The sequence below is a fragment of the Rhinopithecus roxellana genome, chromosome 12, assembly GCF_007565055.1.
Source record: "Rhinopithecus roxellana isolate Shanxi Qingling chromosome 12, ASM756505v1, whole genome shotgun sequence".
In the NCBI taxonomy this organism is placed as follows: domain Eukaryota; kingdom Metazoa; phylum Chordata; class Mammalia; order Primates; family Cercopithecidae; genus Rhinopithecus; species Rhinopithecus roxellana.
Genome location: NC_044560.1, coordinates 41,118,300 through 41,144,401, shown reverse-complemented (window position 1 = coordinate 41,144,401; position 26,102 = coordinate 41,118,300). Strand labels below are relative to the sequence as shown.

Below are 26,102 nucleotides of genomic sequence, written 5' to 3'. Positions count from 1 at the left end.
ACCTTGTCTCAAAAAAGAAAAGAAAAAAGCAAACTCACAAATCTGTTCAAGGTGCAAAAACAACCTACCAGTGGCCAATCAACAACTCAGACCGCCTGCTTCCCTCACCAGTGATTAGCCTACAAAGCAGAAACTCTCAGAACATTCCTCCCGTGATAGAAGCCTTCTGATACACACTTACCAACAGAGAGGTGGGGGATTGGGGGGGGGGTGCTGATCTTGAAGAATGTTCTAGTTAGTCTCTTCATCTGACTGCTCCACTGGCTGGGCCTTGATTGACTGGTGAAACGTGAGCAGCTGGTGGCAGCACAAGACGGCCAGCCCAAAGCTCAAATCAACACCATGATTACTACCATGATTCTTAACAGCTGAAGAGAATTTCCAGAGGGTAAGGATTTATTGAACACACAATAAAGATGGCATTAAGAATATTATACTAGTTTTTTTTTTTTTTTTTTGAATCGGAGTTTCATTCTTGTCACCCAGGCTGGAGTGCAATGGCACCATCTCAGCTCACTGCAACCTCCACCTCCGGATTCAAGTGATTCTCCTGCCTCAGCCTCCCAAGTAGCTAAGATTACAGGTGCCCGCCACCACACCTGGCTAATTTTTGTGTTTTGAGTAGAGATGGGGTTTCACCATGTTTGTTTGTTTGTTTGTTTGTTTTTGAGATGGAGTCTCGCTCTGTTGCCCGGGCTGGAGTGCAGTGGCCGGATCTCAGCTCACTGCAAGCTCCGCCTCCCAGGTTTAGGCCATTCTCCTGCCTCAGCCTCCCGAGTAGCTGGGACTACAGGCGCCCGCCACCTCGCCCGGCTAGTTTTTTGTATTTTTTTAGTAGAGACGGGGTTTCACAGTGTTAGCCAGGATGGTCTCGATCTCCTGACCTCGTGATCCGCCCGTCTTGGCCTCCCAAAGTGCTGGGATTACAGGCTTGAGCCACCGCGCCGGTTTCACCATGTTGGCCAGACTGGTCTCGAATTCCTGACCTCAGGTGATCCACCCACCTTGGCCTCCCAAAGTGGTGGGATTACAAGTGTGAGCCACCACACCCGGCCCCAATTAATTTTTGTATTTTTAGTAGCGGTGGGGTTTCACCACGTTGGCCAGGCTGGTTTTGAACTCCTGACCTCAAGTGATCCGACCTCCTCAGCCTCTGAAAGTGCTGGGATTACAGGCGTGAGCTATTGCACTTGGCCAGGAACCTTATGATTTTTAGCAAGAAAAAATAATACAGTACAAATCTAAGTAGGTGGAAAATATATCCGTCACAGTCGAACTGATCTCCTTTAATGTGGACAATGATCGGTCTAATGTTGAAATAACAAGCATTATATTTCTTTCAGATGTTAAAGCATTGATTGTTTTTTGAAAGAAAGAAAGAATAATTCTGCATTATGGAACCAGTAGTAGGAATGTATGTAGGATAAGCATGACTAAAATATCAAAAAGATCTTTAATATGCAAAGCAGGTAGCAGTGCTAAAGTAATTGAACAATTCTTGAGTATATATTTTCATATGATTTCCAAATATAATTATTTGGCATCTTTACAAACATTACTACAAGGGCATTCTACTCCTGTGTACTTGCAGTTCTCAGAGTTACCTGTAGTGGCTGTTAAAATGACATCACATATTGGAGTTATCACACTGATTATAAAGAAATATATATATATAAATACTTATATAGGAAAATTTCTCTGATTTACCATTGACTACCAGTGTCCTCCAGGACTAATAAACAGTTGTGATAAATCATCTCTGGCCATTCTAATGTATAACTACAATCTAACTGTGTAGCTAAATGCAGTTTTTACTTCCAGCCATGAGGCCCAACTTTGAAGATAATCACTGAGAAAACATTCTAGGTATACTCAGCAATCAGGCAAAATGATGTAACATATTTGAGTCAGAAAGTATGACAAATGAATATTTTTGCATACTGGAAGCCCAAGCTTATCTCAGAGAAAATCCCCAAAATACTTGGGCAAATAACTTTCTGATGAAGTCAAATATAGCATTCAGTACAATTTTTGAGTGCAGGACTAAGCCTATAATAAAAAGTAACCATTTGATATCACATTTTTACTGGATATAGTTGACTTGGGTGGGGCACTTTAGGACTGTGGTTCATTTGAATTGGTGTAAACAATACACGGGTTCTACTGTCCTAGCCTCCATTCAGATGAATGAAGTCATGGGACTTTCAGCATAGTTAGCTGATGACAGTGCATAGTATTTTGTCCCAAAATCCAGTTCAAGTGTGGACATACCAATTAGAGCCTAAGCTCTTTAAAGGCAAAGGACCAGGAATTGTACAGTTCTTGGTATAGAGGAGGACAGGAAAAAGTGTTTTTGAACTAACGTTAAATGTGGAATATGTGGGAAGTCATGCAATGCACAGGACTGCAGGATTCTGATATCTTATTTAACTCTCAGATTCTATTCAACTCAATAAATCTTGACTGTGCAGGTATTGTGCTAGGAGCTGAGGACACCAAACTGATGAAGTCCTTGCGGTCAAGAAACTCACATGATTCCCTAATTCTTTGTCAGCTTGCTGTGATCATATTTTCTTCCCAAGAACCTCTAAGAAATGCCTAGTGGATAGAACCTTGGAGTTCCAGAGAACATATTAACAATCGTCAAATGATGACTCAGGTTAGATTGTGTAATTCAGGTTTTGTCTGCAAAACTGAAAATGCTTTGGTAACCTACCTAAATTTCAATGTTGAGGAATTCTTTAAGAAACACGTCAAATGTGGAGATTTAAGGCACAGACACGAGATACATAAGCGTTCTTGGGTGAATTATGCACTGACTATCACCATTTCTTTACTCAAAGGTTGTCCCTGGCTGACAATGCAGTTAAAAAATGAGTGCAAAATGACAACTCAAATACATGAACCAGAAAAACCTATCACTTTTGTTTTCTACCAAATTAAGATCAAGAGATCTGGAGAATATTTTGTCTAGAGTGATAAAAACATAAGGGTGCAAAATTCCCAGGTACCTTTGCAAAAATTACTTCTGTGACCTCTGGCTGTACAGCAACCTTAATAATGCAAGCACTGTTTCGAATGCAAGCATGTAGGAACCATTTTCACCACTTTTGATGACTTCAGTAGGTTTAAGAAATGTTTTTGCATTTATTGCATAAACCATAAAACAAAGGAAGAGACTTTTGAACTACTCAGTGAGAGTCTATATATTAAAGTTTGTTTTTCAAAATGTGTAACTACCATTTGCAGGTTTAAAGGTCTGCTTTCCACCTGCAAGTTGCCATTATCTCAAAGGTGAAATTTTAGCATATGACTAAAAACTTCCTATAGTTACGGCTTCATGATTCAGCATCTAACATCAATAATTCACAGTGAGATCATAGGAGGCTCTCTGAGGAAGGTAGTGACATACATACGTTAGGAAAGGAAGCTTAGGGCATATCAAGAGCATTTTGAATTTAGACTTGTGGGTTGTGTAGGTGTCAGATGGTTGTCTCTCGACTGGTGGGCGTCCAGAAGGATCCTTGTTTGGGCAAGGCTCTTTGAGAAAGGAGAATCTGGGTTGCCAGGGATTCCCACATGTGGTCACCAGCTCCCCACGCAGACCAGCTCACGATTTCCCAGTTACAGCGGGCAGGTGGGAAATCGTTCTGCATTCTGTGGAAAAGATTCCAACTTGGTTCCCTGCCATCCCTGAATACAAACGGGTTGGTTTTCCTTTTCTGAGCTTCCAACCCTTGCAGCTTTCCAAAAATAAATCAAACCAGCCATCAGGGCACCGAAATAATACTACTGCTAATAAGCAGCTTCGCCTAGACTTAGATAAACAACACTTCTGAGGTAAACTTTGCCCCGGAGGTCTGGAGACACTTTTTTAATGTAAACTGCTTACTAATAATTACTAGACTTCGGTGCATTAACCCTGGAAATAGATTTTAATAGCTACCCCTTAAAACAAAAGGCATGAAACGATAATAAGAAAAAAGTGCCGCGACTATTATAGAAAAACACTTGGCAGCCTGCTTCAGCCCAAGCTGAGGCCACCTCCCGCCTCTGCTGAAGCCCTCCACTCCCAATGGTCCCCGCCAACCGGATAAGAGAGCGCGCGGGACCCGCCTTCCCCACTCTGCACCGCCCCCGTCCCCGCCCCCGCCCCCTCGGCTCGCCTCCCGCGTGGCTCCTCCCTTTTCCGCTCCTCTCAACCTGACTCCAGGAGCCGGGGTCAAATTGCCGGAGCAGGCTGATTTGCATAGCCCAATGGCCAAGAGGATGCAAATGAAGCGGAAGGTGGTTGGCTGAGGGTTGGCAGGATAACTCCTACGAGCGGGGCCCTTTGTCCTCCAGTGGCTGGTAGGCAGTGGCTGGGAGGCAGCTGCCCAATTAGTGTCGTGCGGCCGGTGGCGAGGCGAGGGCCGGAGAGCGAGCGAGCGAGCAAGCGGGGCGGGAGGGGTGGCCGGAGCTGCGGCGGCTGGCACAGGAGGAGGAGCCCGGGCGGGCGTGGGGCGGCCGGACAGCGCCGGGGCCTGAGCTCCCGGCGCGGCGCCTGTGAGTGAGTGCAGAAAGCAGGCGCTGGCGCGCTCGCCGTGGCAGGAGCAGCCCGCACGCCGCGCTCTCTCCGTGGGCGACCTGCAGTTTGCAATATGACTTTGGAGGAATTCTCGGCTGGAGAGCAGAAGACCGAAAGGTAAGTCGGCCTGCGGACTCTTCCGGCCCGAACTTCTCTCATCTACCCCGCGCTCCCGGGTGCAGGCGGGCTGTGGAAGGTTTGCAGGGGAGGAAGCAGAAAAGTTTGCACAGGGCACCTCCCGCCCTTCCTCCCTCGGGACTCTCCGTGTAGCGTCCGCGGACTGAAGGAGCATGCCCCGCAACCCGAACAAAACCCGCCGGGGCCTTTGCAAAGGGCAGTAGTGGCCATCGCTGCCCGTGCGGCTCCCGGGGCTGGCAGCCTGTGGCAGGGGCACTCTCGGGACTTCTCACGGGACGCCCGGTCCTTGGGCGTGCACGGGTCATGGGGGGTGACGCGGCCGCGGGAGCGCGGGGTTTTCGGAGAGCCCAGGTGCGCGGTGGTGCTTGCATTCGAGAGGGAGGGGCGTGGTGCCCGGCAATGGGGGCGACGATGGGCCCGAGGGCACCGGGGCTGACGGGACCCCTCGCCCTTGCCCGCGTGTAGGATGGATAAGGTGGGGGATGCCCTGGAGGAAGTGCTCAGCAAAGCCCTGAGTCAGCGGACGATCACTGTCGGGGTGTACGAAGCGGCCAAACTGCTCAACGTGTAAGTGGGGCCCTTGCGCGTCTCCCGTGGCACCCCTTCCCGCCCTAGCCCGGGAGGTCGCCTTGGCTGGGCGCCCCTCGCCCGGCCGCGCCACTTCCTGTCGCTTTTCTTCTGCCCCCGCGGCTGCCTGTCCCGGAGGGGAGGGGGCGAGCGGGCCGGGCGGCGACCCCCGGGGAGCCGGGCAGGGGTTGAGGGCGCCAGCGCTTCTGCGCTCACTGGCCCCGTCCGCTGCCCCCAGCGACCCCGATAACGTGGTGTTGTGCCTGCTGGCGGCGGACGAGGACGACGACAGAGATGTGGCTCTGCAGATCCACTTCACCCTGATCCAGGCGTTCTGCTGCGAGAACGACATCAACATCCTGCGCGTCAGCAACCCGGGCCGGCTGGCGGAGCTCCTGCTCTTGGAGACCGACGCTGGCCCCGCGGCGAGCGAGGGCGCGGAGCAGCCCCCGGACCTGCACTGCGTGCTGGTGACGGTAAGGGGCAGGGGGACTGCAGCCTGCGGGGTAGAGCCCCGGAAGGACGGGAGTCAGGGCTGGGTCGCCTGATTGTGGATCTGGGGTAGGTTTGGGTCAGGAGGGTGGCTGCCTTTGCCCCACGAGAGTGTGGCTGGACTTTCAGCCGAGATGTACTAGTTTCATCATCAGGATTTTCTGTGGTACAGAACATGTCTAAGCATGCTGGGGACTGCCAGCAGCGGAAGAGATCCCTGTGAGTCAGCAGTCAGCCCAGCTACTCCCTACCTACATCTGCACTGCCTCCCGTGACTAATTCCTTTAGCAGGGCAGATTAGATAAAGCCAAATGAATTCCTGGCTCACCCCTCATTAAGGAGTCAGCTTCATTCTCTGCCAGTCAGAGCTAAAAATAGAAATTGTGTAGGAGACAAACCTTGTTAATTCCCTAGAAATACATTAAGAGGATAGAGTGGAATTTTTTTCTCTGCAATCTTGGATTTTTTTTTAATGGGCCCCCTTTTTTTTTTCTCTTCTGATAAAAACCTTTGGTAGAGTAGGGAAGTTATGTTTTCAGGGATAAATGTGCTACTTTTGTCTTCTAAATTTTGCTCTTTTTTGACTGGTCTAGTCAAGTGACAGCCGGATTATTTTGCAACTCCTTAAAATTACTACTCTGTCTCTTGGGAGTAAAGTTGATGGCAATTCCAGTTAACTGCTGTGCAGCTCTCATCTCATTGTGCACACAGCATGGAAATCTTTCTCAAAACTGTTTCACTCAGGTCAGGGTAACAAGTTTGGTAGAGCAAACCCGTGAATGATACTCTCATGCAAAACTGAACAGATATGCAAACATATGTATGTGGTTCAGCTTGGGTTGCATGGGTTCAGACTTTGCAATGTGTAGTTTAATAGGTAATTACCCTTAACGATTTTGCACGGAACCCAACTACTTTGAAGAAACTTTAATTTTTCGTGCTTCTAATTTGTCTCCATGTCACATAGCCAAAATATAGAATGTTCAAGTGTCTTCTCCTCAAAAGTGTAATTACTAGCAAATACCGATTTTTTAAAAATAAGTTTATTTTTCTAAATTTGTTTCCAGAATCCACATTCATCTCAATGGAAGGATCCTGCCTTAAGTCAACTAATTTGTTTTTGCCGGGAAAGTCGCTACATGGATCAGTGGGTTCCGGTGATTAATCTCCCTGAACGGTGATGGCATCTGAATGAAAATAACTGAACCAAATTGCACTGAAGTTTTTGAAATACCTTTGTAGTTACTCAAGCAGTTACTCCCTACACTGATGCAAGGATTACAGAAACTGATGTCAAGGGGCTGAGTGAGTTCAACTACATGTTCTGGGGGCCCGGAGATAGATGACTTTGCAGATGGAAAGAGGTGAAAATGAAGAAGGAAGCTGTGTTGAAACAGAAAAATAAGTCAAAAGGAACAAAAATTACAAAGAACCATGCAGGAAGGAAAACTATGTATTAATTTAGAATGGTTGAGTTACATTAAAATGAACCAAATATGTTAAAGTTTAAAAGTGCAGCCATAGTTTGGGTATTTTTGGTTTATATGCCCTCAAGTAAAAGAAAAGCCTAAAGGGTTAATCATATTTGAAAACCATATTTTATTGTATTTTGATGAGATATTAAATTCTCAAAGTTTTATTATAAATTCTACTAAGTTATTTTATGACATGAAAAGTTATTTATGCTATAAATTTTTTGAAACACAATACCTACAATAAACTGGTATGAATAATTGCATCATTTCTTATTGTGTGCTCTTGTTTCTTTTAACTTGTACTTTTTAAAACACATTTTACTGACTCTCTGCTCTATAGCAGGTCTATAGTCAGAAAGCACGTGACTTAAAGGAGTTGGAGTTAGGAAAAGGATGGTTAGAGATTCAGCTTGCAAAATTTGAATAATTAAAAATCAATGGGCCGGGCGCGGTGGCTCAAGCCTGTAATCCCAGCACTTTGGGAGGCCGAGACGGGCGGATCACGAGGTCAGGAGATCGAGACCATCCTGGCTAACATGGTGAAACCCCGTCTCTACTAAAAAATACAAAAAACTAGCTGGGCGAGGTGGCGGTCGCCTGTAGTCCCAGCTACTCGGGAGGCTGAGGCAGGAGAATGGCATAAACCTGGGAGGCAGAGCTTGCAGTGAGCTGAGATCCGGCCACTGCACTCCAGCCTGGGTGACAGAGCGAGACTCCGTCTCAAAAAAAAAAAAAAAAAAAAAATCAATGATAGTAGTGCCAAAATAAGATTATACATAAAAGGTTGAGGAGGCAGAGAGGACAGAGTGACCAAAGCTACGTACCAGTTTTTACTGAAGAGAGATCATTTTATGTTGGTCTTAGTTTTATTTCCCTAGTTACAGAGGGCAAAGGATATTGCCAGCAGCTGCACTAGTTTGTGCAAAGGTGTGGAGGCCTGAAATATCACAACCAGGTCAGTAAAAACAGAGTGATTCTGTGTGTGCCTCTGGTGTAGAAAGATAAGGGAGCGAGCGACAGGGCTGAGAAAGAAGGTGGGGATTAGGCCCAGGCTGTGAAGGGCATTCCGTGTCACCCTTATGCATTTGGGTTTCCTTCTGTAAACTTCGGGCAGATAGCAGAGCCCTTGAAGGAAGTGGCATGATCAGTGTTCTAGGAAAGTAACACCAGGATCTGTGAAAGATGATAATTGGGATGAGCAGCTGTAGGTGACAAGGCCAATTAGGAAGTGACTAAGAATCCAAGGCTGTGCATTTTGCAGAACCAGTTTTACAGAGCAAACAGGGAAGTGGCCAGGCAACGATTTTGGTGCCCCCAGTCTCTTCCTAAAGCTTTGTGCTTTCCAGCTGACCATTTCTATGGTTCTGAGGGGTCCTGCTTAAATTATATTAGATGGAATAGATGGCAGAGAAGAAAAGCAAAAGAAAAGGCTTCAGTAGAACAATCATTTTTAGTTGGAACAGTCACTTGATAATTAACTCCAACAACCTTGTAGACATAGACCAAAGAAAGCAAAAATGCTTATGGAGGCAAGGCCTAGCCTTGCTTTAGTCCACAGAAATTTTCTTGTCCTATTTCTCAAACCATCCCCTTATGGCTCTCCTGCCATCTGTCTTTCATCCTAGTCATGACTACATACAATCAGGAAAAAGGGTAGGAAAAACCCACTAACAGCAACAAAAAGCTCCAAGTTTCTGCATATATTATGAATACATAGGTCCATGAGCCCTTCACCTTGTAAATGACTCTCTTTTCCCACATCTGCTAGAAAAGTGGGCTTTTAGGCCTCGTTTAGGCTTCTTGTATCTTTTCACAAGTGACTGTTTTTCTACATCTGCTAGAAATGGGGGTTTTTAGGCTTATGTAGGCTTCTTGTATCTTTAAAATCCAATGCCCACTCCAAAACATAACTGGTATTTAATATTTGTTTCTTATATTACCAAAAGATTGAGAGCAGTGAGTTTTAAATAGCAAAGTGTTTTGCCTTCCCATTAAAGTAAGGTTTTTTCAGCCCCTTTTCACAATAATTTGGTAAAAACCCTTTTGCTGGGATGAATGAATTACACTTGGTACACAGAGTGGATAAAGCTGCTTCGCTTAGTGGAACACACACAGTAGCAGCTGGCCTTGATTAGTCCTTCTTCATCCTGTTTTACTCATGTAAAATGGAGATAAGATTACCTATCTTGCAGACTTGTGGCCTCTTCTACAACTCTGCAACCTCCCTCAAGGCAGGTAATATCTGCTTCATTATTGTAGCCTGGTATTTGACACAAGTGCCAGCAAATAGTAGGTGCTGAATTAATATTTACTGAATAAATGAATGATTAAAAATAATGAACACAAATTACCTGGCACATGATAGATGCTCAATGGAGTGTGGCTATTACTAAAATCCAGGTGATAGCAATAGGAAAACTGAAGGCATCAGAGAGATCTGTGTTATGACATGTACATCTATATAACTATGTTTTTCAAAAGGAGTTTTTGAGCTTTATTCTAAATTCACAATGCTTAGATATCTGTAATAGTACTTATACATTCTTCAGCTTGTTTTGAGGAAAATCTCAACAATTACTGCAATGCTGTCTGGTTTCTTCAAACTTTTTAAACTCTTGTTTTTCTTTCCTGATTGAGCATAACAGAAAGTTAACACAGCATTGAAAAACCCAATCATGAAACAGTTAATTTTAAACAAGTATAAAATTACCTGGATGGCTTCTATCTCGAATTGATGCCAATATTCTTCAGTTGTTGCCTTAAAAACCATTAAATCTACTTATTGCAAGCTATGTTACAACAAGAACAAAAATCCCCTCATCTACCTAAGGTGTATCGAACGTTGAAAAGTGGAAAATACCTATTTTTTCCACTGGCAACTTCGCCTCAGTGTCATAAATAGCATTACTTCCTCCTTTCCACACTTAACCTAGGCTCTTAGCAAGTTAAACTTTTATAATGAAAGTAGCTAATCTCCTATAATACATACCTTAGTTCCCAAATAAAGAAAAAAGGGTCATTTTTAGGAAAGAATTATTTGTATACTGTCAGTTGAAAATATTTCCAAAGCATGTTTTGAGATGAGTTACTGGAGCCTTTGTGAAATAATTTCTTAATTCTCAATTACATAGGTTGAATTTTATTTTTTGATATATAGTAAAAGACTGAAATTTGAGAGATAGGTTTTCTTCAAATGAACAAAACTCAGTGGCATGATTTGACACCAAGCAAGTATCCCTCAAAGAAGTGAATACTTTTTTTCTTTTTAACAATACTTTGATAAACGTAAGAACCTCTGTGAAACGGTTTTGTTCATAAAAACCACCAAGAAATATTAAGTGAGTGCTTACTGTGGGCAAGGGACTATATGCTGGTTATATTGAAGTCTAAAAAAAAAAAAAAAAAAAAAAAAAAATCAGACACACACTTTGGCCTCAAGGACTTTGTATTACTACATGAATACAAAGCAGAAAATTACCAGCAACATAAGAAAGGCCCAGAGAACTGTTCCAGAAGTTCAAAGGATAGAAATCTCCAGAAGGCATACAGGAATGGAGAAAAAGGTTGTAAACTCTGTTCATAAGCTAGCATCGTATTTTGCAAACAGCACAAAAATGTGATCGATTGACTGACTGAATGTCGAATATAATTCTGCTATGTGCTACAAAGAATACAAAGATGGAGCCTATTAGAGCATTTGTCCTTAAGTTGACAATCTATAAGGAAATCATTAAGCACATTAAAGATAAGCATGTTCATTTCAATCATGCTGTTTACTGAATGCATATCATTTTCCGGGCACTGTGTTAGGTTCCAAGGCCACAAAGGTGAAAAAGCAGCTGTCTTTAAGGATGTGTACAATTTAGTAGGGATACCTGATACCTGTAATACTAGGTGATAAGTGATAATGAGGTATATTCAAGACCTAAGTGTTCCTGGGGCCAGGGAATGTTTGCCAGGTTCAGTGAGACCTGCAAGATGAAGAGATCTGCCAGGTGAATGTGAAGGGCGTTTACTCCAGGAGGAAGAGCAATAGCTCAGGAAAGTACACGCTGAAGGCGTGTTTGGAGCTAGCTTTAGGGGGACAGCAACAGTCATACAAGACTTATTACATCCTGAGCTCTGATCTAAGCATTTTATAGACAGGAACTCATGAGCATTCTCAACAACCCTGTGGGAGTAGGTGCTATTATTAGCCCTATTTTGAAAGTGAAAATACTGATACACAGAGATCTTAATTTGCCCAGAATCATATTGTAAGTGGCAAGACCAGGATGCAAACATGTCCTCCAGTGATGGGTGATGGAGTAGCAAAGATGGTAGAAACCGGAGCATGATTTTCCTGCAGGCCAAGCTTCTTTTCTACTAGATGATAGAAAGCCATTAAAATTAATTGGCAAAAACTAAGAGAAGAGACAGATGCTGGCACCACCAAGAGACAGACAACAAAAAGATGATGCTATAGCTTACAAAGTCCTAATGTGAGGGTGGAAACTGGTAACCAAAAGAAATTTAGACAATGTTTAAAAATTTTAAAAAATCAGTTGTAAACATTTAAAAATGGGAAAATTTCTTAGCAAAATCCAGACTTCTATTGTCTCTTGAAAATTTGCTATATTGGCAACAGTGGGTCCACACTCCGCATGGCGGCAATTGGCTGGAGCCGAGAGGAGGCCCCTCCCTTTTAGTCTCAGATTTCCAGTTTGCCACAGACCTCACCCCTCCCTGTTATGGCTCTAGTTTGCTGGACTCATGTAAGCTTCCCTCCCTAATCCTATTAGGCATGTGAGGTCCACCCTTCGCCCCCACCCCACCGACTCAGACTGGGGCTTAGAATCTTCCTGTGTAAAATGAAGTATTTTACACTATCGGAATTTCTCAAACTGTTTGGATGATAATAAGGCCCTGGGGTGCTTGTTAAAAATATAACTTTCAAGACGTATTCCCAGAAGCTTTAGATTAAGTGGGGCTGGAATAAGGCTCAGAATTTATTTTTCCTGATTCAAGCCCCAGAAAAAGAAAACATTATATATATATATGTGTGTGTGTGTATATATATATATGTTTTTAACAAGTAATTCAGGTAATTCTTATAAGGGAAGTTTGAGAAACAATGAATGGTCTCTCGGAGCTCTGTTTACAAATCTCAGGGATTAGGGAGGGAGAAGCTTCTACATAATCAGTTTCCAGTTTCCCTTGATGTTAGCCCACCAAAAGGATGCATATTTCTCTGCAAAGATTGCAGGGATTCCCAGGAAGAGGTGTACCAGAATGATTTGCTACCTGGAGACAGAGAATGTACAAGTTAACTCAGGTGATCACTGCAAAGAAGATAGAAGAGTCTGCAAACAGAATGGTTCTTACCTCTCGAACTGACAGATCAACACACCTGTTATGTGCTAGACATGGCGCTAGGCACTTGGAAGACGAGGGAGAAGCTGACAAGCACGATTAAAATCTGTTATTGTTACACAATGAGTACTTCTCAGTATCAGGCACACAGTAGGTGCTGAGAAGTAAGTGGGGTTTCCTGTTTTAGTTTTTCTTTTTTCTTTTTTTTTGAGACCGAGTCTCGCTCTGTTGCCCAGGCTGGAGTGCAGTGGCACGATCTTGGCTCACTGCAACCTCTGCCTCCCGGGTTCAAGCAGTTCTTCTGCCTCAGCCTCCCTAGTAGCTGGGATTACAGGTGTGTGCCACCACACCCGGCTAATTTTTTATATTTTTGGTAGAGCCAGGGTTTCATCATGTTGGCCAGGCTGGTCTTGGACTCCTGACCTGGTGATCCTCCCGCCTCAGCCTCCCAAAGTGCTGGGATTACAGGTGTGAACCACTGCGCCTGGCCACTTCCATTTTTCTTACAACTACTAGTACTTTCTGCCTTTCATGGATTTTCACATTTATTAATGCATTTGATTCTCTGCTAAAGCAACTGAGGCTCAGAGAAATCAAGAGACACCTCCAAGATCCCATGGAAGTGGAAGAATCAGAATTTTCCTGTGAACTCAGTCCTCTTGATGCTAGGTCAGTCTCTCAAAGAGGCCAACCAGACAGCAGAGATTAGGCTGGGGAAGAATGAAACTAATTGAATCGAATCTTTTACTTATCCAATAAGTGGGGCAGAGCTTTGGGAAAGCTAAAGGACACACAAAACAGGCAGGTGAGAATTCTAAGAATTATCTTCTTTCATCTGAGAACTGAGAAAGTTCTAAGCATCATTGGAAAGGTGACCTTTGTGTCCCTGTATGCTTTTATGCTAATATCTTTTCTAGCATTGTCTGAGAAAGAATTTATAAGAAAAGCAGCAAACTTTCTTAGTATCATCACTTAACACATGATTATATCACCATGTTGTAATCATCTTACCATCAAAGAAATAAGCACTCAGCAAGAAATGGGTCATCTCAAGAAGTCTTCTGATTTGATTTTGCGTCTTTATATAACTGTGAAGGACAGGGCTGGTGAAAGATAAGAACAAGAGTACAGCAGTTAAGACAGTGGCCGCCACTCCAGGCCGCTGTCTTAATACCAGCCTGTAATTCCAGCACTTTGGGAAGCCTAGCTGGGAGGCTTGTTTGAGGCTAGGAGTTTGAGATCAGCTTGGGCAACATAGCAAGACCCTATTTTTATAAGAAAGAAAAGAATAAGAAAAATGAAGAAAAAAGACAGTGGACTCTTAGAGGCAGAAAGACTTGAGCTTGAATCTTGGATCCTAGCTAGAACTTGGGAAAGTTAGTGTAACTTCTCTAAGCCTCAGTTACATCTCTTGTAAAATGGGGGAAATAAACAAGGCTTATATCATTGGGTTATGGTGAAAAGGAAAGGAAACAATGCATAGGAAGAACCTAGCTCAGTTCCTAGAAGCAGTCAATATATGTAAGCTTATAATAATTGCATCTTCCATGAACTGGCGATTTTCTATGCATGTTTATATTCCATTAATATTTAATTGTTCTGTTTGCAAATTAGTTATACAAGTAAAAAAGAAACCATCCAGTAAACTACATGGCCCAACATAACTGAATTCGGCAAGACACCATCCAATTAAATTATGTTAATTTTTACTAATCTAGTTTCCCCTCTCCGTTTCCATTAACTCAATTTAGTTCTTTATCTCTCATTTAGGTTATCAGAACAGTTTCTGTTCAAAATCAAGGTTGTGAGAACGTAAGTACTGGGTATCAAGTACTGTGCTAGAGCTTGCTCCATAAAGATGATTATGACACAGTTTCTACCTGCAGTTTACTGTAGGAACTATAGGAAGCTGACAGACACAGATAATTTTCAAGCCAGAGTGGTGTCATGGCAAGCATGGGTATGCACAATGTGTGTGTGTGTGTGTGTGTGTGTGTGTGTGTGTGTGTAGGGGGTGATCAGGAAGCCTTCCAGGAGAAGGTGATGCTTGATGTGAGTCTTAAAGTACATTTAGGAGCTCATTGGGGTGAGGGGTATGGCATGTGTGGGGCTCTGTGGTGTTTGTTAGGGGATTAAGTATTTAAGGAAGGGAGTGGAGAAAGGCAGGCTGAAGAGGTAGACAGAAACAGATCACAGAGGAGGTAAATAGCGGGTGGGGTTGGAGGAGAGTGATACGGATTTGGAATGGAAAGGAGTTGAAGAACTAATAAAAGAATAGTGAATATCACCCCCCACTCCCCACTCCCCACAGAAATTAGAAACACATCCTCCAGCTTTTCTTCACTAGTTTATTATCCTTGTTCATTCTAACTATCTTCATGTCAAGACCCTGCTTAAAAATCTCTTACCAACTACCCTTCTCCCCCATATAATTGAATACAAACTCTTGGCCTGTGATTATTTGACCCAACCTTCCTTCCCAGCGTTGTCCACATTCTCCTTCCCATACTTCTGTTGCAAAGATCTCTGCTACTCTGACACTCCAGGCTTCCTCAGATCCTGGGGCTTTTGCACACACTCTTTTTCACTGCTGAGAATATCCTTTCCCTATTCTTTACCAACAAACTCCTACTCGTTCTTCAAAGTCCAACTAATGTATTATCTCTTCTTTTAAATCTTTTCTGACTCATTCAGGCAGAACAATTTCTTATGATAGCATTTACCATATTGCATAGCAATTTATCTGTTTATTTCCTACTGCCCACGCCCCTCTTACCCCCACTCCCACTATCCTTGTCTTTTCTGGGTTTATCCTAGGACATACCTACCACAGTGCTAGTAGGAGCTCAACAAATAGATACATTTCTCTTTGTTCTGTTTCTATAAACCAAATGCACTGCCATTCATATTTAATGTTTGAATGGACTATTTTTCTTTTTGTAGTTACGTTTTATGAACTCATAAGGTGCTACTGACACTTTAAGTTTGTTGAAGAAGTTTGCTCACTTAATTCTGTTAGTGGTAGGCTGTCAATATTCAAAATGCTCTTCTATAATTCATTTTTCCTTAAAATTCTTTACAGACCTGTTGATGAGCCAGTAGCTGAAGTGTCAGGAGGTGATTCTTTAAATATATTTTTAATACCTATAATTATACACAACCAACCCACATGCCCTCCTCTGACTCCATACGCTAGACTTTGGTTCTTCTCCTTATTTTCAGTTCAAGGAGGAAAATGTAAAATGTCTTGGGGTGGAGATGGCAAGAGGGTTGATCTCCTCTCAGATTTACAGATTTATATAAAATTTAAAGCTAGAGGAAATGTTAAAAATTACCTAGCCTATATCTTTTTTTAAAAAGTGAATGGGGAAACAGAATCAGAGGTCATAAGTGTCCTAAAGTTGCATAGTGAATGAATAGTAATCAGTCCAGAGCACGCATTTGCTGATTCCAAGATACGTATTCTTTCTCTTACGTCACACTGGCTACCCTGAAAAATGGTTTTCTGAAACCATATCCAATATACTTTTGGATCTCTCCAGGCTTCTATTTCCTAGTATGTAAAGTAGGAATAATAAGAGTAGCTGTTTCCTGGATTTGTTGTGAGAATTACATGAATTAACAGATGCAGGCCAGGTGCGGTGGCTCACGCTTGTAATCCCAGCACTTTGGGAGGCCAAGGCGGGTGGATCACCTGAGGTCAGGAGTTCGAGACCAGCCTGGCCAACATGGTGAAACCCCATCTCTACTAAAAATACAAAAATTAGCTGGGCATGGTGGTGCATGTCTGTAATCCTAGCTACTTGGGGGGCTTAGGAGAAGAATCACTTGAACCTGGGACGCAGAGGTTGCAGTGAGCCAAGATCTTGCCACTGCACTCCAGGCTGGGCAACAGAGGAAGATTCTGTCTCAAAACAAAAACAAAAAACAACAACCCCCTCCAAAAAAATAATAAATAAACAGATGCAAGATGCTAAGAACAGTACCTAGTCATAGTAAACGCCTGAAATACAGCACTGTTTATTCTTAAGGCCCAGGGTATTACACCCATGATTAGTAAAGGACCTATTTATTTACCTTACCTTTTATTTAACCTTTTATTTATTTAATCTAACAATTACCAAAGTTACTGTTTTTGTTTGTTTGTTTTTTCCCTTATTCAAACCATGCTACAAATGTTAAGATAGTCCATGGGCTGTAGAATCTGCCTAGGTGTATGTACTTAGGACCCGTCCTTTTATGTTGTAGGATCTAGCACAATTTTAACTTCTCTGAGCCTCAGTTTCCTCATCTGTAAGATGGGCTTAAATCACATCTACTTTCCTTTAAAGAGTCCTTTAAATGGGAGAACACATGCACAATGCCCAGCCTAGTGTCTGGAGTTCAGTGTTCCTCATTGCCTTGCACAGATGTCTACAAATGTTGACAGATGTTGCATGGCCAATGTTGAAATGCTACATCACCAAGGTCGGATCTAAAATGTTTATTTAGAACAAAGCACTTCTAGGGTATTGGCCATGGGAAAATGTTTCAAGGTTAAAAGTAGAAATGTGAACCTTGTCTGCTTTACATAGGTGATTCTTTGTTTTTTTTTTTTTTTTTTTTTTTTTTTTTCTTGAGAACAGTGGTTCTGTCACCGGGCTGGAATGCAGTGGTGAAATCTCGGCTCACTGCAAGCTCCGCCTTCCAGGTTCACGCCATTCTCCTGCCTCAGCTTCTCTAGTAGCTGGGACTACAGGCGCCCGCCACCATGCCCAGCTAATTTTTTGAATTTTTTAGTCGAGATGGGGTTTCACCGTGTTAGCCAGGATGGTCTTGATCTCCTGACCTCATGATCCACCTGCCTCGGCCTCCCAGAGTGCTGGGATTACAGGCGTGAGCCACCGCGCCCGGCCTACATGAGTGATTCTTGGAGTTGATTCCCAAAGGGGATGCTTGGCTTTTTACTTGCTTGTATTGTAGGGCTTCATGACAATTTTTTCCATATCCAGATCAAAGGTATGCTATTATATACTTACATTAAAAAATATATGTTGGCTTACTTTTTATTTAAATCTATTTTAGAAGGAAACTTTCTATCACAACTTGTGCTAGTTCTGGTTTTCCTAATACATATAAAACTACACAATTAATAAAATGTTAAAAAATTAACATGTGCACTACCTAAATCTGACAGGCCAACTTTTAATTAAGGTCAGTGACATTAGTGACCAAGTCTGTCAGTGCCTGGCTTAGAGGAGGTAGCACTGCTCACAGTTGTTCAGGGAGTGACTCCTTTAGGCTTGCCCCAGTACACAAATTTATGGATCCACAGTGCCCTTGTGACATCACATATTTGGCGAATGTCTTCTGTTAAGACCATATGTAAGTTCTTTTAGCGGATGATGCCCTCCTATTCCTGAGCAGGGTGTGTGTGTGGAGGGGTTGGAGGTGGTTGGCTCTAGAGATCAGAAGTAGCAATGTGGGGCCAGGGAGCAGTGACTCACACCTGTAATCCCAGCACTTTGGGAGGCTGAGGAGGGTGGATCTCCTGAGGTTAGGGGTTTGAGACCAGTCTCGCTAACACAGTGAAACCCCGTCTCTACTAAAAATACAAAACAAATTAGGCGGGCGTTGTGGCATATATGCCTGTAATCACAGCTACTTGGGAGACTGAGGCAGGAGAATTGTTTGAATCTGGGAGGGGGAGGTTGCAGTGAGCCAAGATCGCACTACTGCACTCCAGCTTGGGTGACAGAGCGGGACTCCGTTTCAAAAAAAAATAAAAACAAAAATAAGGCCGGGCGCGGTGACTCACGCCTGTAATCCCAGCACTTTGGGAGGCTGAGACGGGGTATCATGAGGTCAGGAGATAGAGACCATCCTGGCTAACACGGTGAAACCCCGTCTCTACTAAAAAAATACAAAAATTAGCCGGGTGCGGTGGTGGGTGCCTGTAGTCCCAGCTACTTGGGAGGCTGAGGCAGGAGAATGGCGTGAACCCGGGAGGCGGAGCTTGCAGTGAGTGGAGATCGCGCCACTGCATTCCAGCCTGGGCGACAGAGTGAGACTCTGTCTCAAAAAAATAAATAAATAAATAAATAAAAATAAAAATAAAAACTATCATTGTGCACACAGATGTCTCAGCTGCAAATTTCTTGGACTTACCTGATATCTTCCCATTATGGATGTCAACCATTCCAATTAATTGCTTTCATCATTCAGTAGATTGTCTAGGAGGATTTAAGGGGTATAGGAATGCTTCATATGTAAAATTAATTCTCAGTGATGCCTAAACTTTACTATGAACTTCCATTTCTTTGTACTAAATATCACTCTCTCCAGAGTTGTATTTGACAGTGCCAGTGGTCATCTACTGACCAATATATTAAGTTATTTGCACATGACAATAAATTTACTGGGACTGCATTTTCCTTCAGGGCAGAAAAATTTTTTGAAAAAAATGGGCAATTGAGGTGAGGGTTCCTTAGACTAACTGCACATTTACCCAGGGTTGGCCTAGAGTCAAACAACCTTCATGGATTTAAATGATTCAGATAAGGAGAAAGTAATTAGAGTAACAGAGGGCTCATCTGAAGGCAAAGGTTATTTGCTACTCACAGTGGTAAAGCGGTACAGCAGCAAGTATGGCCATGCTCTGAAAACAAGCACAAGGCTCTAGCCACGCCAGGTTGTACAAAGACAGCTAGAACTGACAGTGGGACCAGGCTCCACAGACACGGTCAGAGTTTTAAGCCGAGAGATTATAAACCTGGCATATGGAGTGAGGGACAAATACTCAAAAAACGGTTGCCTAGCACCAAATAAGCAGTATAGAGCCCCAAATAAAAAGGTTTAGAGGGAATATCCATGTGTTTATGTGTAACTGACCCTCCTGCCAGGGAAAACCTGATCATGGCACATATCCAGAAGAGGTGGAAAGCCCCGTGACATGCATCTCCACTCTGAGTTCCAATCACTATCCGCAGGCCTGGGTTTCTTGTCCATGTTAACCAAGTATACATCTCACCTGCCTCTTCCAGCTTCATTACTTTCCCTCCTCCCACCTTTTAAAAACTCACCCCTTCCCAATCCCATCCATCATCCCCAACTCTCCTCCACTGAGAATTACAAGAACTTGGCAATTTGGTCAGAAGCGGTAAAAAGTGCTTCTCAGTTGTTATTTTTCAAAACCAATGTATCTTAAATCCTTCAGTCTTTTACTAGAAAGGGCCCAGGGACTGTCTTTTGCCCCTACCTTTCTTGTAAGTGTGGAGTGCTGGCTCTCAGAAGCAGGGGCCATCTCTGTAGCATTCCTGGTTCATAGCCTGGGGCTTGATGGCTGCCTCCTGCCCTTGTTCTTTGATTTTGCCCTCCCCTCATCTCTGTGGGAATCCCAGCCCTGGGGGAAGGAGCAGAAGAGGGGGCAGGGCACTTTCAGCAAACACATGGTGAATATAAGTCACCACCAATCTAATGACCTTTCCATTTGTTATCAGTTTCCATGGCCACAGCTGGTCTCAGGATGGGAAACAGCCCTCCACAGGTCAGAGTTATTACCTCACTCCTTAACAGCCTCTCTAGCCCCCTTGTTGGTTTCAGGATAGGCAAGCAGGATGGGAGGGCAGGATCGGGGGCCATCTGCACACTGGCTTCCAGTCTTCTTTTCTCCTCCTCTCATCTCCTCCCAGGACCTCAATTCCAGCGCATACTGTTCCTCTCTCACTCAGCCCAAACATCACCACCCTTGGAAGCCTTTTCAGAGGGAGGTCTTTGTCAATGTGGAGCTAGTCCCTCTTTCCTCTGGGCTCTCATGGCACTCTGCGATCACCTGAGTTATGGCACTTGCCACATGATACTATGATTAGTTTACATATCTGTCATACCCACCCTCCTTGCTCAGACTGTGACCTTCTCATGGGCTGGTGTGTGTCTTATTCATTTGGGTGTCATGGGAGCCTGACTCTCAGCAGCTTGCTCCCAGGAGGTGCTCAGAAAATGTTAACTGAGTGAAGGAAGGGAAAGGGGAAGAGAAATGGTATTTTATTCATTTATTGAGCAAAACACAGGTAGGATGCTACAATGAGGCACTGACGCAGTAAAGAAAGCAATGGTGCTTTTAATGAAACTTCTTTCAAATCTGTGAACATGTTAGCTGTGAAGTAAATCCTTTCATTCTTTCCATAGGACGTATTTCCAAACAATGATCACAGTGTTATGGTTAATAAGATGCTGGACAGATGAGCAGCCAAAGAATATTATATAACAACAAAATCTCATCAATGATATATCAAATGCAAATTTACTGAGACATCAAGAGAATATGTGTTTGTAATTACATGGCTAAAAACAAGACACTATTACAGTAACCAAGTCCATAAAACTAGAAAAAAAGCACTGTATAACAAAAAGGCCTTTTAGAAGCTATTAAATGAACAAACATCATAGATAAACTAATTTTATATCTGAAGCAGCTTATAGCACCAACACGTTGGCAGGACCAGCAGAGGGGTGGGGGTCTTTGGACCAAGGCATCTGGGAACTGGAAGGGCTCTCAGCCATCATCTCCTGCAGCCCCTTGTTTTACACATGGAGAAACAGAGGCTCAGAGAGATGAAGCGCCTTGTCCAAGGTCACACAGCACAGGACAGACTGGGAAATGATCCAGGGCTATGATCCAGGCCACTGACTTCAGGTAAGTGCTCTATTTTAACACACAGATACAAGATTCTATTTGATGTGATGTATTTTTTTTCCCCATTAACAGGTCTACCATAAAAGAAAGCAATACAACCCATAATGTCCTCTGGTATTGTATTTATTTCACTGAGAAATGACTGGCATGTACTATAATCATTCTGGGGGCCTGTATAGATCTTACATCAAAATTCAGAGGAATTAGTCAGATAACACTATTTTAGTTAGAAACTGGTTAAGAAGGTGGCATCTGAAGAGAGTATTTGGCACATCCTCCACTATGTAAGCTACCCTATGCCTCAAAATTACTAAATCATTGGTATAAAGTTTTGGTTTTTTTCCTGATAAAGATTAGTAAAAGTACAAAAACAGTCTAAATAGAGAAAAAGCAAATCAGGTCTTTCCTTTAAAAGGTAAGTATGGCACTTTTCATTTCAATAAGGTAAGTGATTTTAAAAACCTGACATTTTTTAGAAGGAAAAAAAAAACTAGCTATGACCCATCACTTGTGAACCATCTGATATATAAAATATTTCCCTTATTTAAAAAGTGTTTCTGTAAAATACTTCAGAGTCATGCAATCTTGCCAAGGTCCTGAGGCCTCAAGTGGACAGATTTATGATGAACTAATGAAGATGCAAGAATGAAAAAAAGAAAGAGATCACTGCTAACAGAAGCAGCATTAAGGACAAAGTATACTGAATATATTGAAATAGCTTCATGGAAATGAAGCCAAGAAGTTGCATGTATATACGTGAGAAAGTATATCATTACAGTGGTAGTTGGAAAAAATAACGAACACTGGGCATTTGTCTATCATTAACATAAACCAACTGCTGCAGACAGTTAAACTGTGGCTTTGTAAGGAGAATAAAGCCTGATAAATAAAAGTGACTTCTGCATATCATATATACGTATACATATATTTTCTCACACAGACGTCTAGTTATAAGTAATCAACATTTAGCTACAATTTTCCCCCTCTTGGGTCCAGCATCAAAAGATTTGATATTCATGAACATGTCCTACACCTGGTTAGGAAGTTACATATTTATACTCATAGCCTTTATTGTATCTGACCAGGGCAACTAAAATGAAATCTCCTGGGACCTCAAGTCCATTTCTTACCACTATAAGCATATTAACAGATATATATCAAAACATACTTGTTTACCGTTAGGTAAAAGAGCATGTTTCAGTACTAAATAATAAACTATGCCTGCTACCAATAACGTGCACATAATGGTATAATAAAAGTAATTTTTCATGAAAATATTTTGAAAGAAGCTACATTATAAATATTTAAAGAAACGTTAAAAATCAGAGTGAAAATCAGATTAGTGTTCTGAAACTGAGTAGAAAAATAGACTTATAAAAAAAGAATGTCTCATTAAGTGAAGCATTAAATGTGAAGTTGTCTTTTTAGTGTAAATTTCCAATCTCACCCTTTGAGAGGTAAAATCTTTCTGTCTCCTAAACAGGTAACTATAATTGATTTGGGAACTGGGCATATTGCAGAACGAAAAAGCAGATGACACAAGGCTAAGGGCAGTGCCGTGATTTTCACATGGCCTCAGAAAAGTGAGGGCCATTCACAAGGCTGAAGAGATAGCAACTTGGAGAAATACTGAATAAATGTGGGCAGTTTAAAAACAGTAATGCATTTTGTTCACCCTAAATGAGCTAATACTCAAAGCCCAGACATTAGATTTTAAAAGGGGTTTGCTTTCCAGGACAGATTGTACAAAATTTGGGAAAATCATTGTAAATAATTGCTTCTTGGGGTTGATTCCTTTTTGAGAGGAAGTTTTTAACCTTTCCTTAGTAGTTACTTTTAACGAACTAAAGACGAATTAAAATATCAAAGGCCATGTGTATGATTTGAGTGCGAAGTGACCCTCTCTTCTACTCTGATAAAGTCAAGATACCTTATTGGCCATAGGAGATTCCTCCTTTTGGGGCTACCCCCACACCCGGAAATTCCAAGGGTGTGAGGGCTGTATTTGGGCCCAGACGAAAATCAAGGAACTCCATACCCAGTTGCTGAAGCCCTTGGGCCCAAGGAGTGTACCACTGAATCCAAGGCTCTCTTGGGTAGCCTATATGCCTCTCGGATGGTGTGTGAACAAGGTAGGGATAAAACTGCAGATATCTGAAAAGAGCTTAAGCATCCTGACAACTTTGCTTTTTTTTTTTTTTTAATTTTTTTTTTTCTCACTATGTTCCACACACCTGCGGCTGGGGAAGGTAGTATTACCTCTGCAAACAGATGCTCTGGTAAGATAGGAAAGACACAGGGAAGGCAGAGAGAGCAAGACAGAGGGCTCAATCACAAAGCTGGGACAAGGAGAGCAGCTGGTTTTCACACATTCCTGCTCCTCTCTCAGCTGGGCTCATGTTCACTCCGTTTCATTCCAATCATCAGGGTGGAGATTTCAGAGGTGCCTATCCCTAATCCAGTAGAGAACATGAGCCCTGGGAGCACAGCTACATGGGGTCCTCCCAAGGGTCTCCTCCCCTTTTCAACTCAGCATCATTGAAGCCCAAAAGGGTCCTTGTAAATTAATGTCTCATATTATTGAATGACTGTCAGTTTAGCTTGGTGCAGTTTATTGTAGCCTAAGAGGTCCAGCAAGATTTCAAGAGAGGAGAGATGACTGCATTACTTGATTACAATGAATACAATCTTTAGGATACTCTTTACTTTTTGTACAATAACGATATGAAAGGAATTTTTTTATTCTACCTATACACAGCTCAAAGTAAAGGTATAATTTCTGGAACTGAGAAACTGATGGTATGGAAAGAGGGATGTTTTCATAAGAAAATAGCTTTGATAAGTGTATACACAAAGGCATATATATACACAAAACATCCCTCTCCCTTATATACTATACAGGCTGGCACACGCCTTATAAAGAATATGATATAAAGGCTTTAGGATTTCAATTAATTTTGGCATTTTAATTTGACAGGTGCTTAGGTAATTTAGGTCCTGACATATCAGAATCCATTGTATATCTAAAGTATATAATTATGTAAAAAGGCCCAGATCAACTTTCCTTAAACAGTAACCCAACATAAAGCCATAGTTACCAAGTGGAAAATAAGATTGTTATTCTGTATTAAATCAGTAAAGGGTATTTTAAGAGAAAGGACAACTTGGAAAATAGAGACTTCAGAGTCCGTTATTCCAAGGTGAGAACATTTTAGTTATTAGCAGTGGTTACCAAATAAGCTGAAGGTAAATCTCTTCAAGGAGCTGCTCATAATTTGCTTTGTTGAGAAGAGGCGAGGAGCTGTTTCTCTATTCCACTATAAGATGATGCAAGTTTTTTTATCCTTGAAAGGGTTTTCTGAAGTTGGTATTCCTATCAGCAAAGGGTCACTCCTGGCATGTTCCTCACAGTAGGACATGAGGTCCGCTGATGCCTTCGAAACCTAGCATGGAGATAAATCAAACAAACAAGGAAGAAAACATTTTACGTGCACACTTTCAGAGTGTATTTGAATGCTAGGCTATTGAATGGAAGACTGATTTGAACAAGATCATCAGAGTCTCAAAGCATCACTCTCAGATACTTGTCAGGTAAAAAAAGGAAATGGTGCCTTTAAAATGGTGCAATTTGGCAGGTAAGGTCTTTCTTAACCAGGCAACTTAACAATGATCAAAGTGGTGCCATGTATCCCTTCAGGAGAGTGCTGAGGACACGCCACCAGCTAATGAGCTAGCATTCCTGTCCAACATTTACCTGGAGTCCAGTCAGCAAACGATCACACCTAAAGTGAGGGTGATTCTGCAAAATAAGTGGCCTGGATTTTTCAAAAATGGACTGTGTGTTAGGTATTCTTATTAGATAATCCTGAACTGCAAATAACTTTCGAGGGTTTAAAGACATTATATATGTTTTGTGTGTATGTGTGTATAGACAGAAGGAGGGAGAGAGAGAGTGCAAGCAAGTACATGTGGTCAAATGTTAATAACTGGTGCATCCTGGTAAAGAGTTTATAAACGTTTGTTGTTACAACTCTTCTGCAGGTTTGAAATGTCTCCAAATAAAAAGTTAGGGGTCAGGTGAGAAAAAGCATATGTGAATCAAGGGAAGGTTGTATCTTAATTTCTACCTCCCCCTCAGCAAAAAAAACAAAAAACAAAAAACAAAAAAAAAACAAAAAACAAAAAAACAGATTGGAATGCAGAACAGACTTTAAGAACTGAACGATGGGCTTGGAGCCAAAACTCTGGAGCCAAGTTGTGGAGCTTTAAGATTTACTGTTAGAGATTGGGCTTGCGGAAGTAAAAAGAGAGACGAAACCAGCATAGGCAGAGGCAGTACCTTACTCCGGCATGAATTAAACACGGAAAATATCATGCCCTGTTTCAGAAGTCTGGGAGGGAGATCCTACAGAATAGGATCTCTTTGCCCTAAGCAAAGAGCAATGAGCAGCTGAGCCCTGTCTAGGACAGCCCAGATAGCCTCATGCTGGAAAGACAGGTGACTATCTCCAGGCCCAGAGGAATGGATCAGGTGACTGCTTCAGTTTCTTTCTTTTTTTTTTGAGATGAAGTTTCGTTCTTGTTGCCCAGCTCACCACAACCTCCACCTCCCAGATTCAAGCGATTCTCCTGTCTCAGTCTTCTGAGTAGCTGGGATTATAGGCATGCGTGCTCCACCATGCCTGGCTAATTTTGTAGTTTCAGTAGAGACAGGGGTTTCTCCGCGTTGGTCAGGCTGGTCTTGAATTCCCAACGTCAGGTGATCTGCCTACCTCGGCCTCCCAAAGTGTTGGCATTACAGACATGAGCCACCGCGCCCAGCCCACTGCTTCAGTTT

General features: G+C 42.5%; 2 protein-coding genes across 3 annotated transcripts in view; one reads left to right on the top strand and one right to left on the bottom strand.

Annotated features, from left to right (window-relative positions):
* Positions 1-4,203: 4,203 nt before the first annotated feature.
* Positions 4,204-7,507, top strand: GADD45A (growth arrest and DNA damage inducible alpha). Its single transcript, XM_010357070.2, has 4 exons — positions 4,204-4,684; positions 5,171-5,272; positions 5,511-5,748; positions 6,832-7,507. The coding sequence occupies exons 1-4, from the start codon at positions 4,641-4,643 to the stop codon at positions 6,943-6,945; spliced, it is 498 nt and encodes a 165-aa protein (XP_010355372.1). The 5' UTR covers positions 4,204-4,640; the 3' UTR covers positions 6,946-7,507.
* Positions 7,508-20,608: 13,101 nt separating this feature from the next.
* The window catches only part of GNG12 (G protein subunit gamma 12), a 131,279-nt gene continuing 125,785 nt past the window's right edge, over positions 20,609-26,102 (bottom strand). For both annotated transcript variants that reach the window (XM_010357068.2, XM_010357069.2), the window contains exon 4: positions 20,609-24,708. In XM_010357068.2, the coding sequence (XP_010355370.1) occupies positions 24,583-24,708 (126 nt within the window). In that variant the 3' untranslated portion in view covers positions 20,609-24,582. The remainder of the gene's footprint in view (positions 24,709-26,102) is intronic.

What these genes read in the sequence shown, in the direction of transcription:
- GADD45A (XM_010357070.2), top strand. Translation starts at nt 4,641, where the DNA reads ATGACTTTGGAGGAATTCTCGGCTGGAGAGCAGAAGACCGAAAG. An exon ending in GGAGAGCAGAAGACCGAAAG is followed by an intron (nt 4,685 to 5,170) that starts GTAAGTCGGCCT and finishes GCCCGCGTGTAG; the next exon opens with GATGGATAAGGTGGGGGATG. An exon ending in TGCACTGCGTGCTGGTGACG is followed by an intron (nt 5,749 to 6,831) that starts GTAAGGGGCAGG and finishes ATTTGTTTCCAG; the next exon opens with AATCCACATTCATCTCAATG.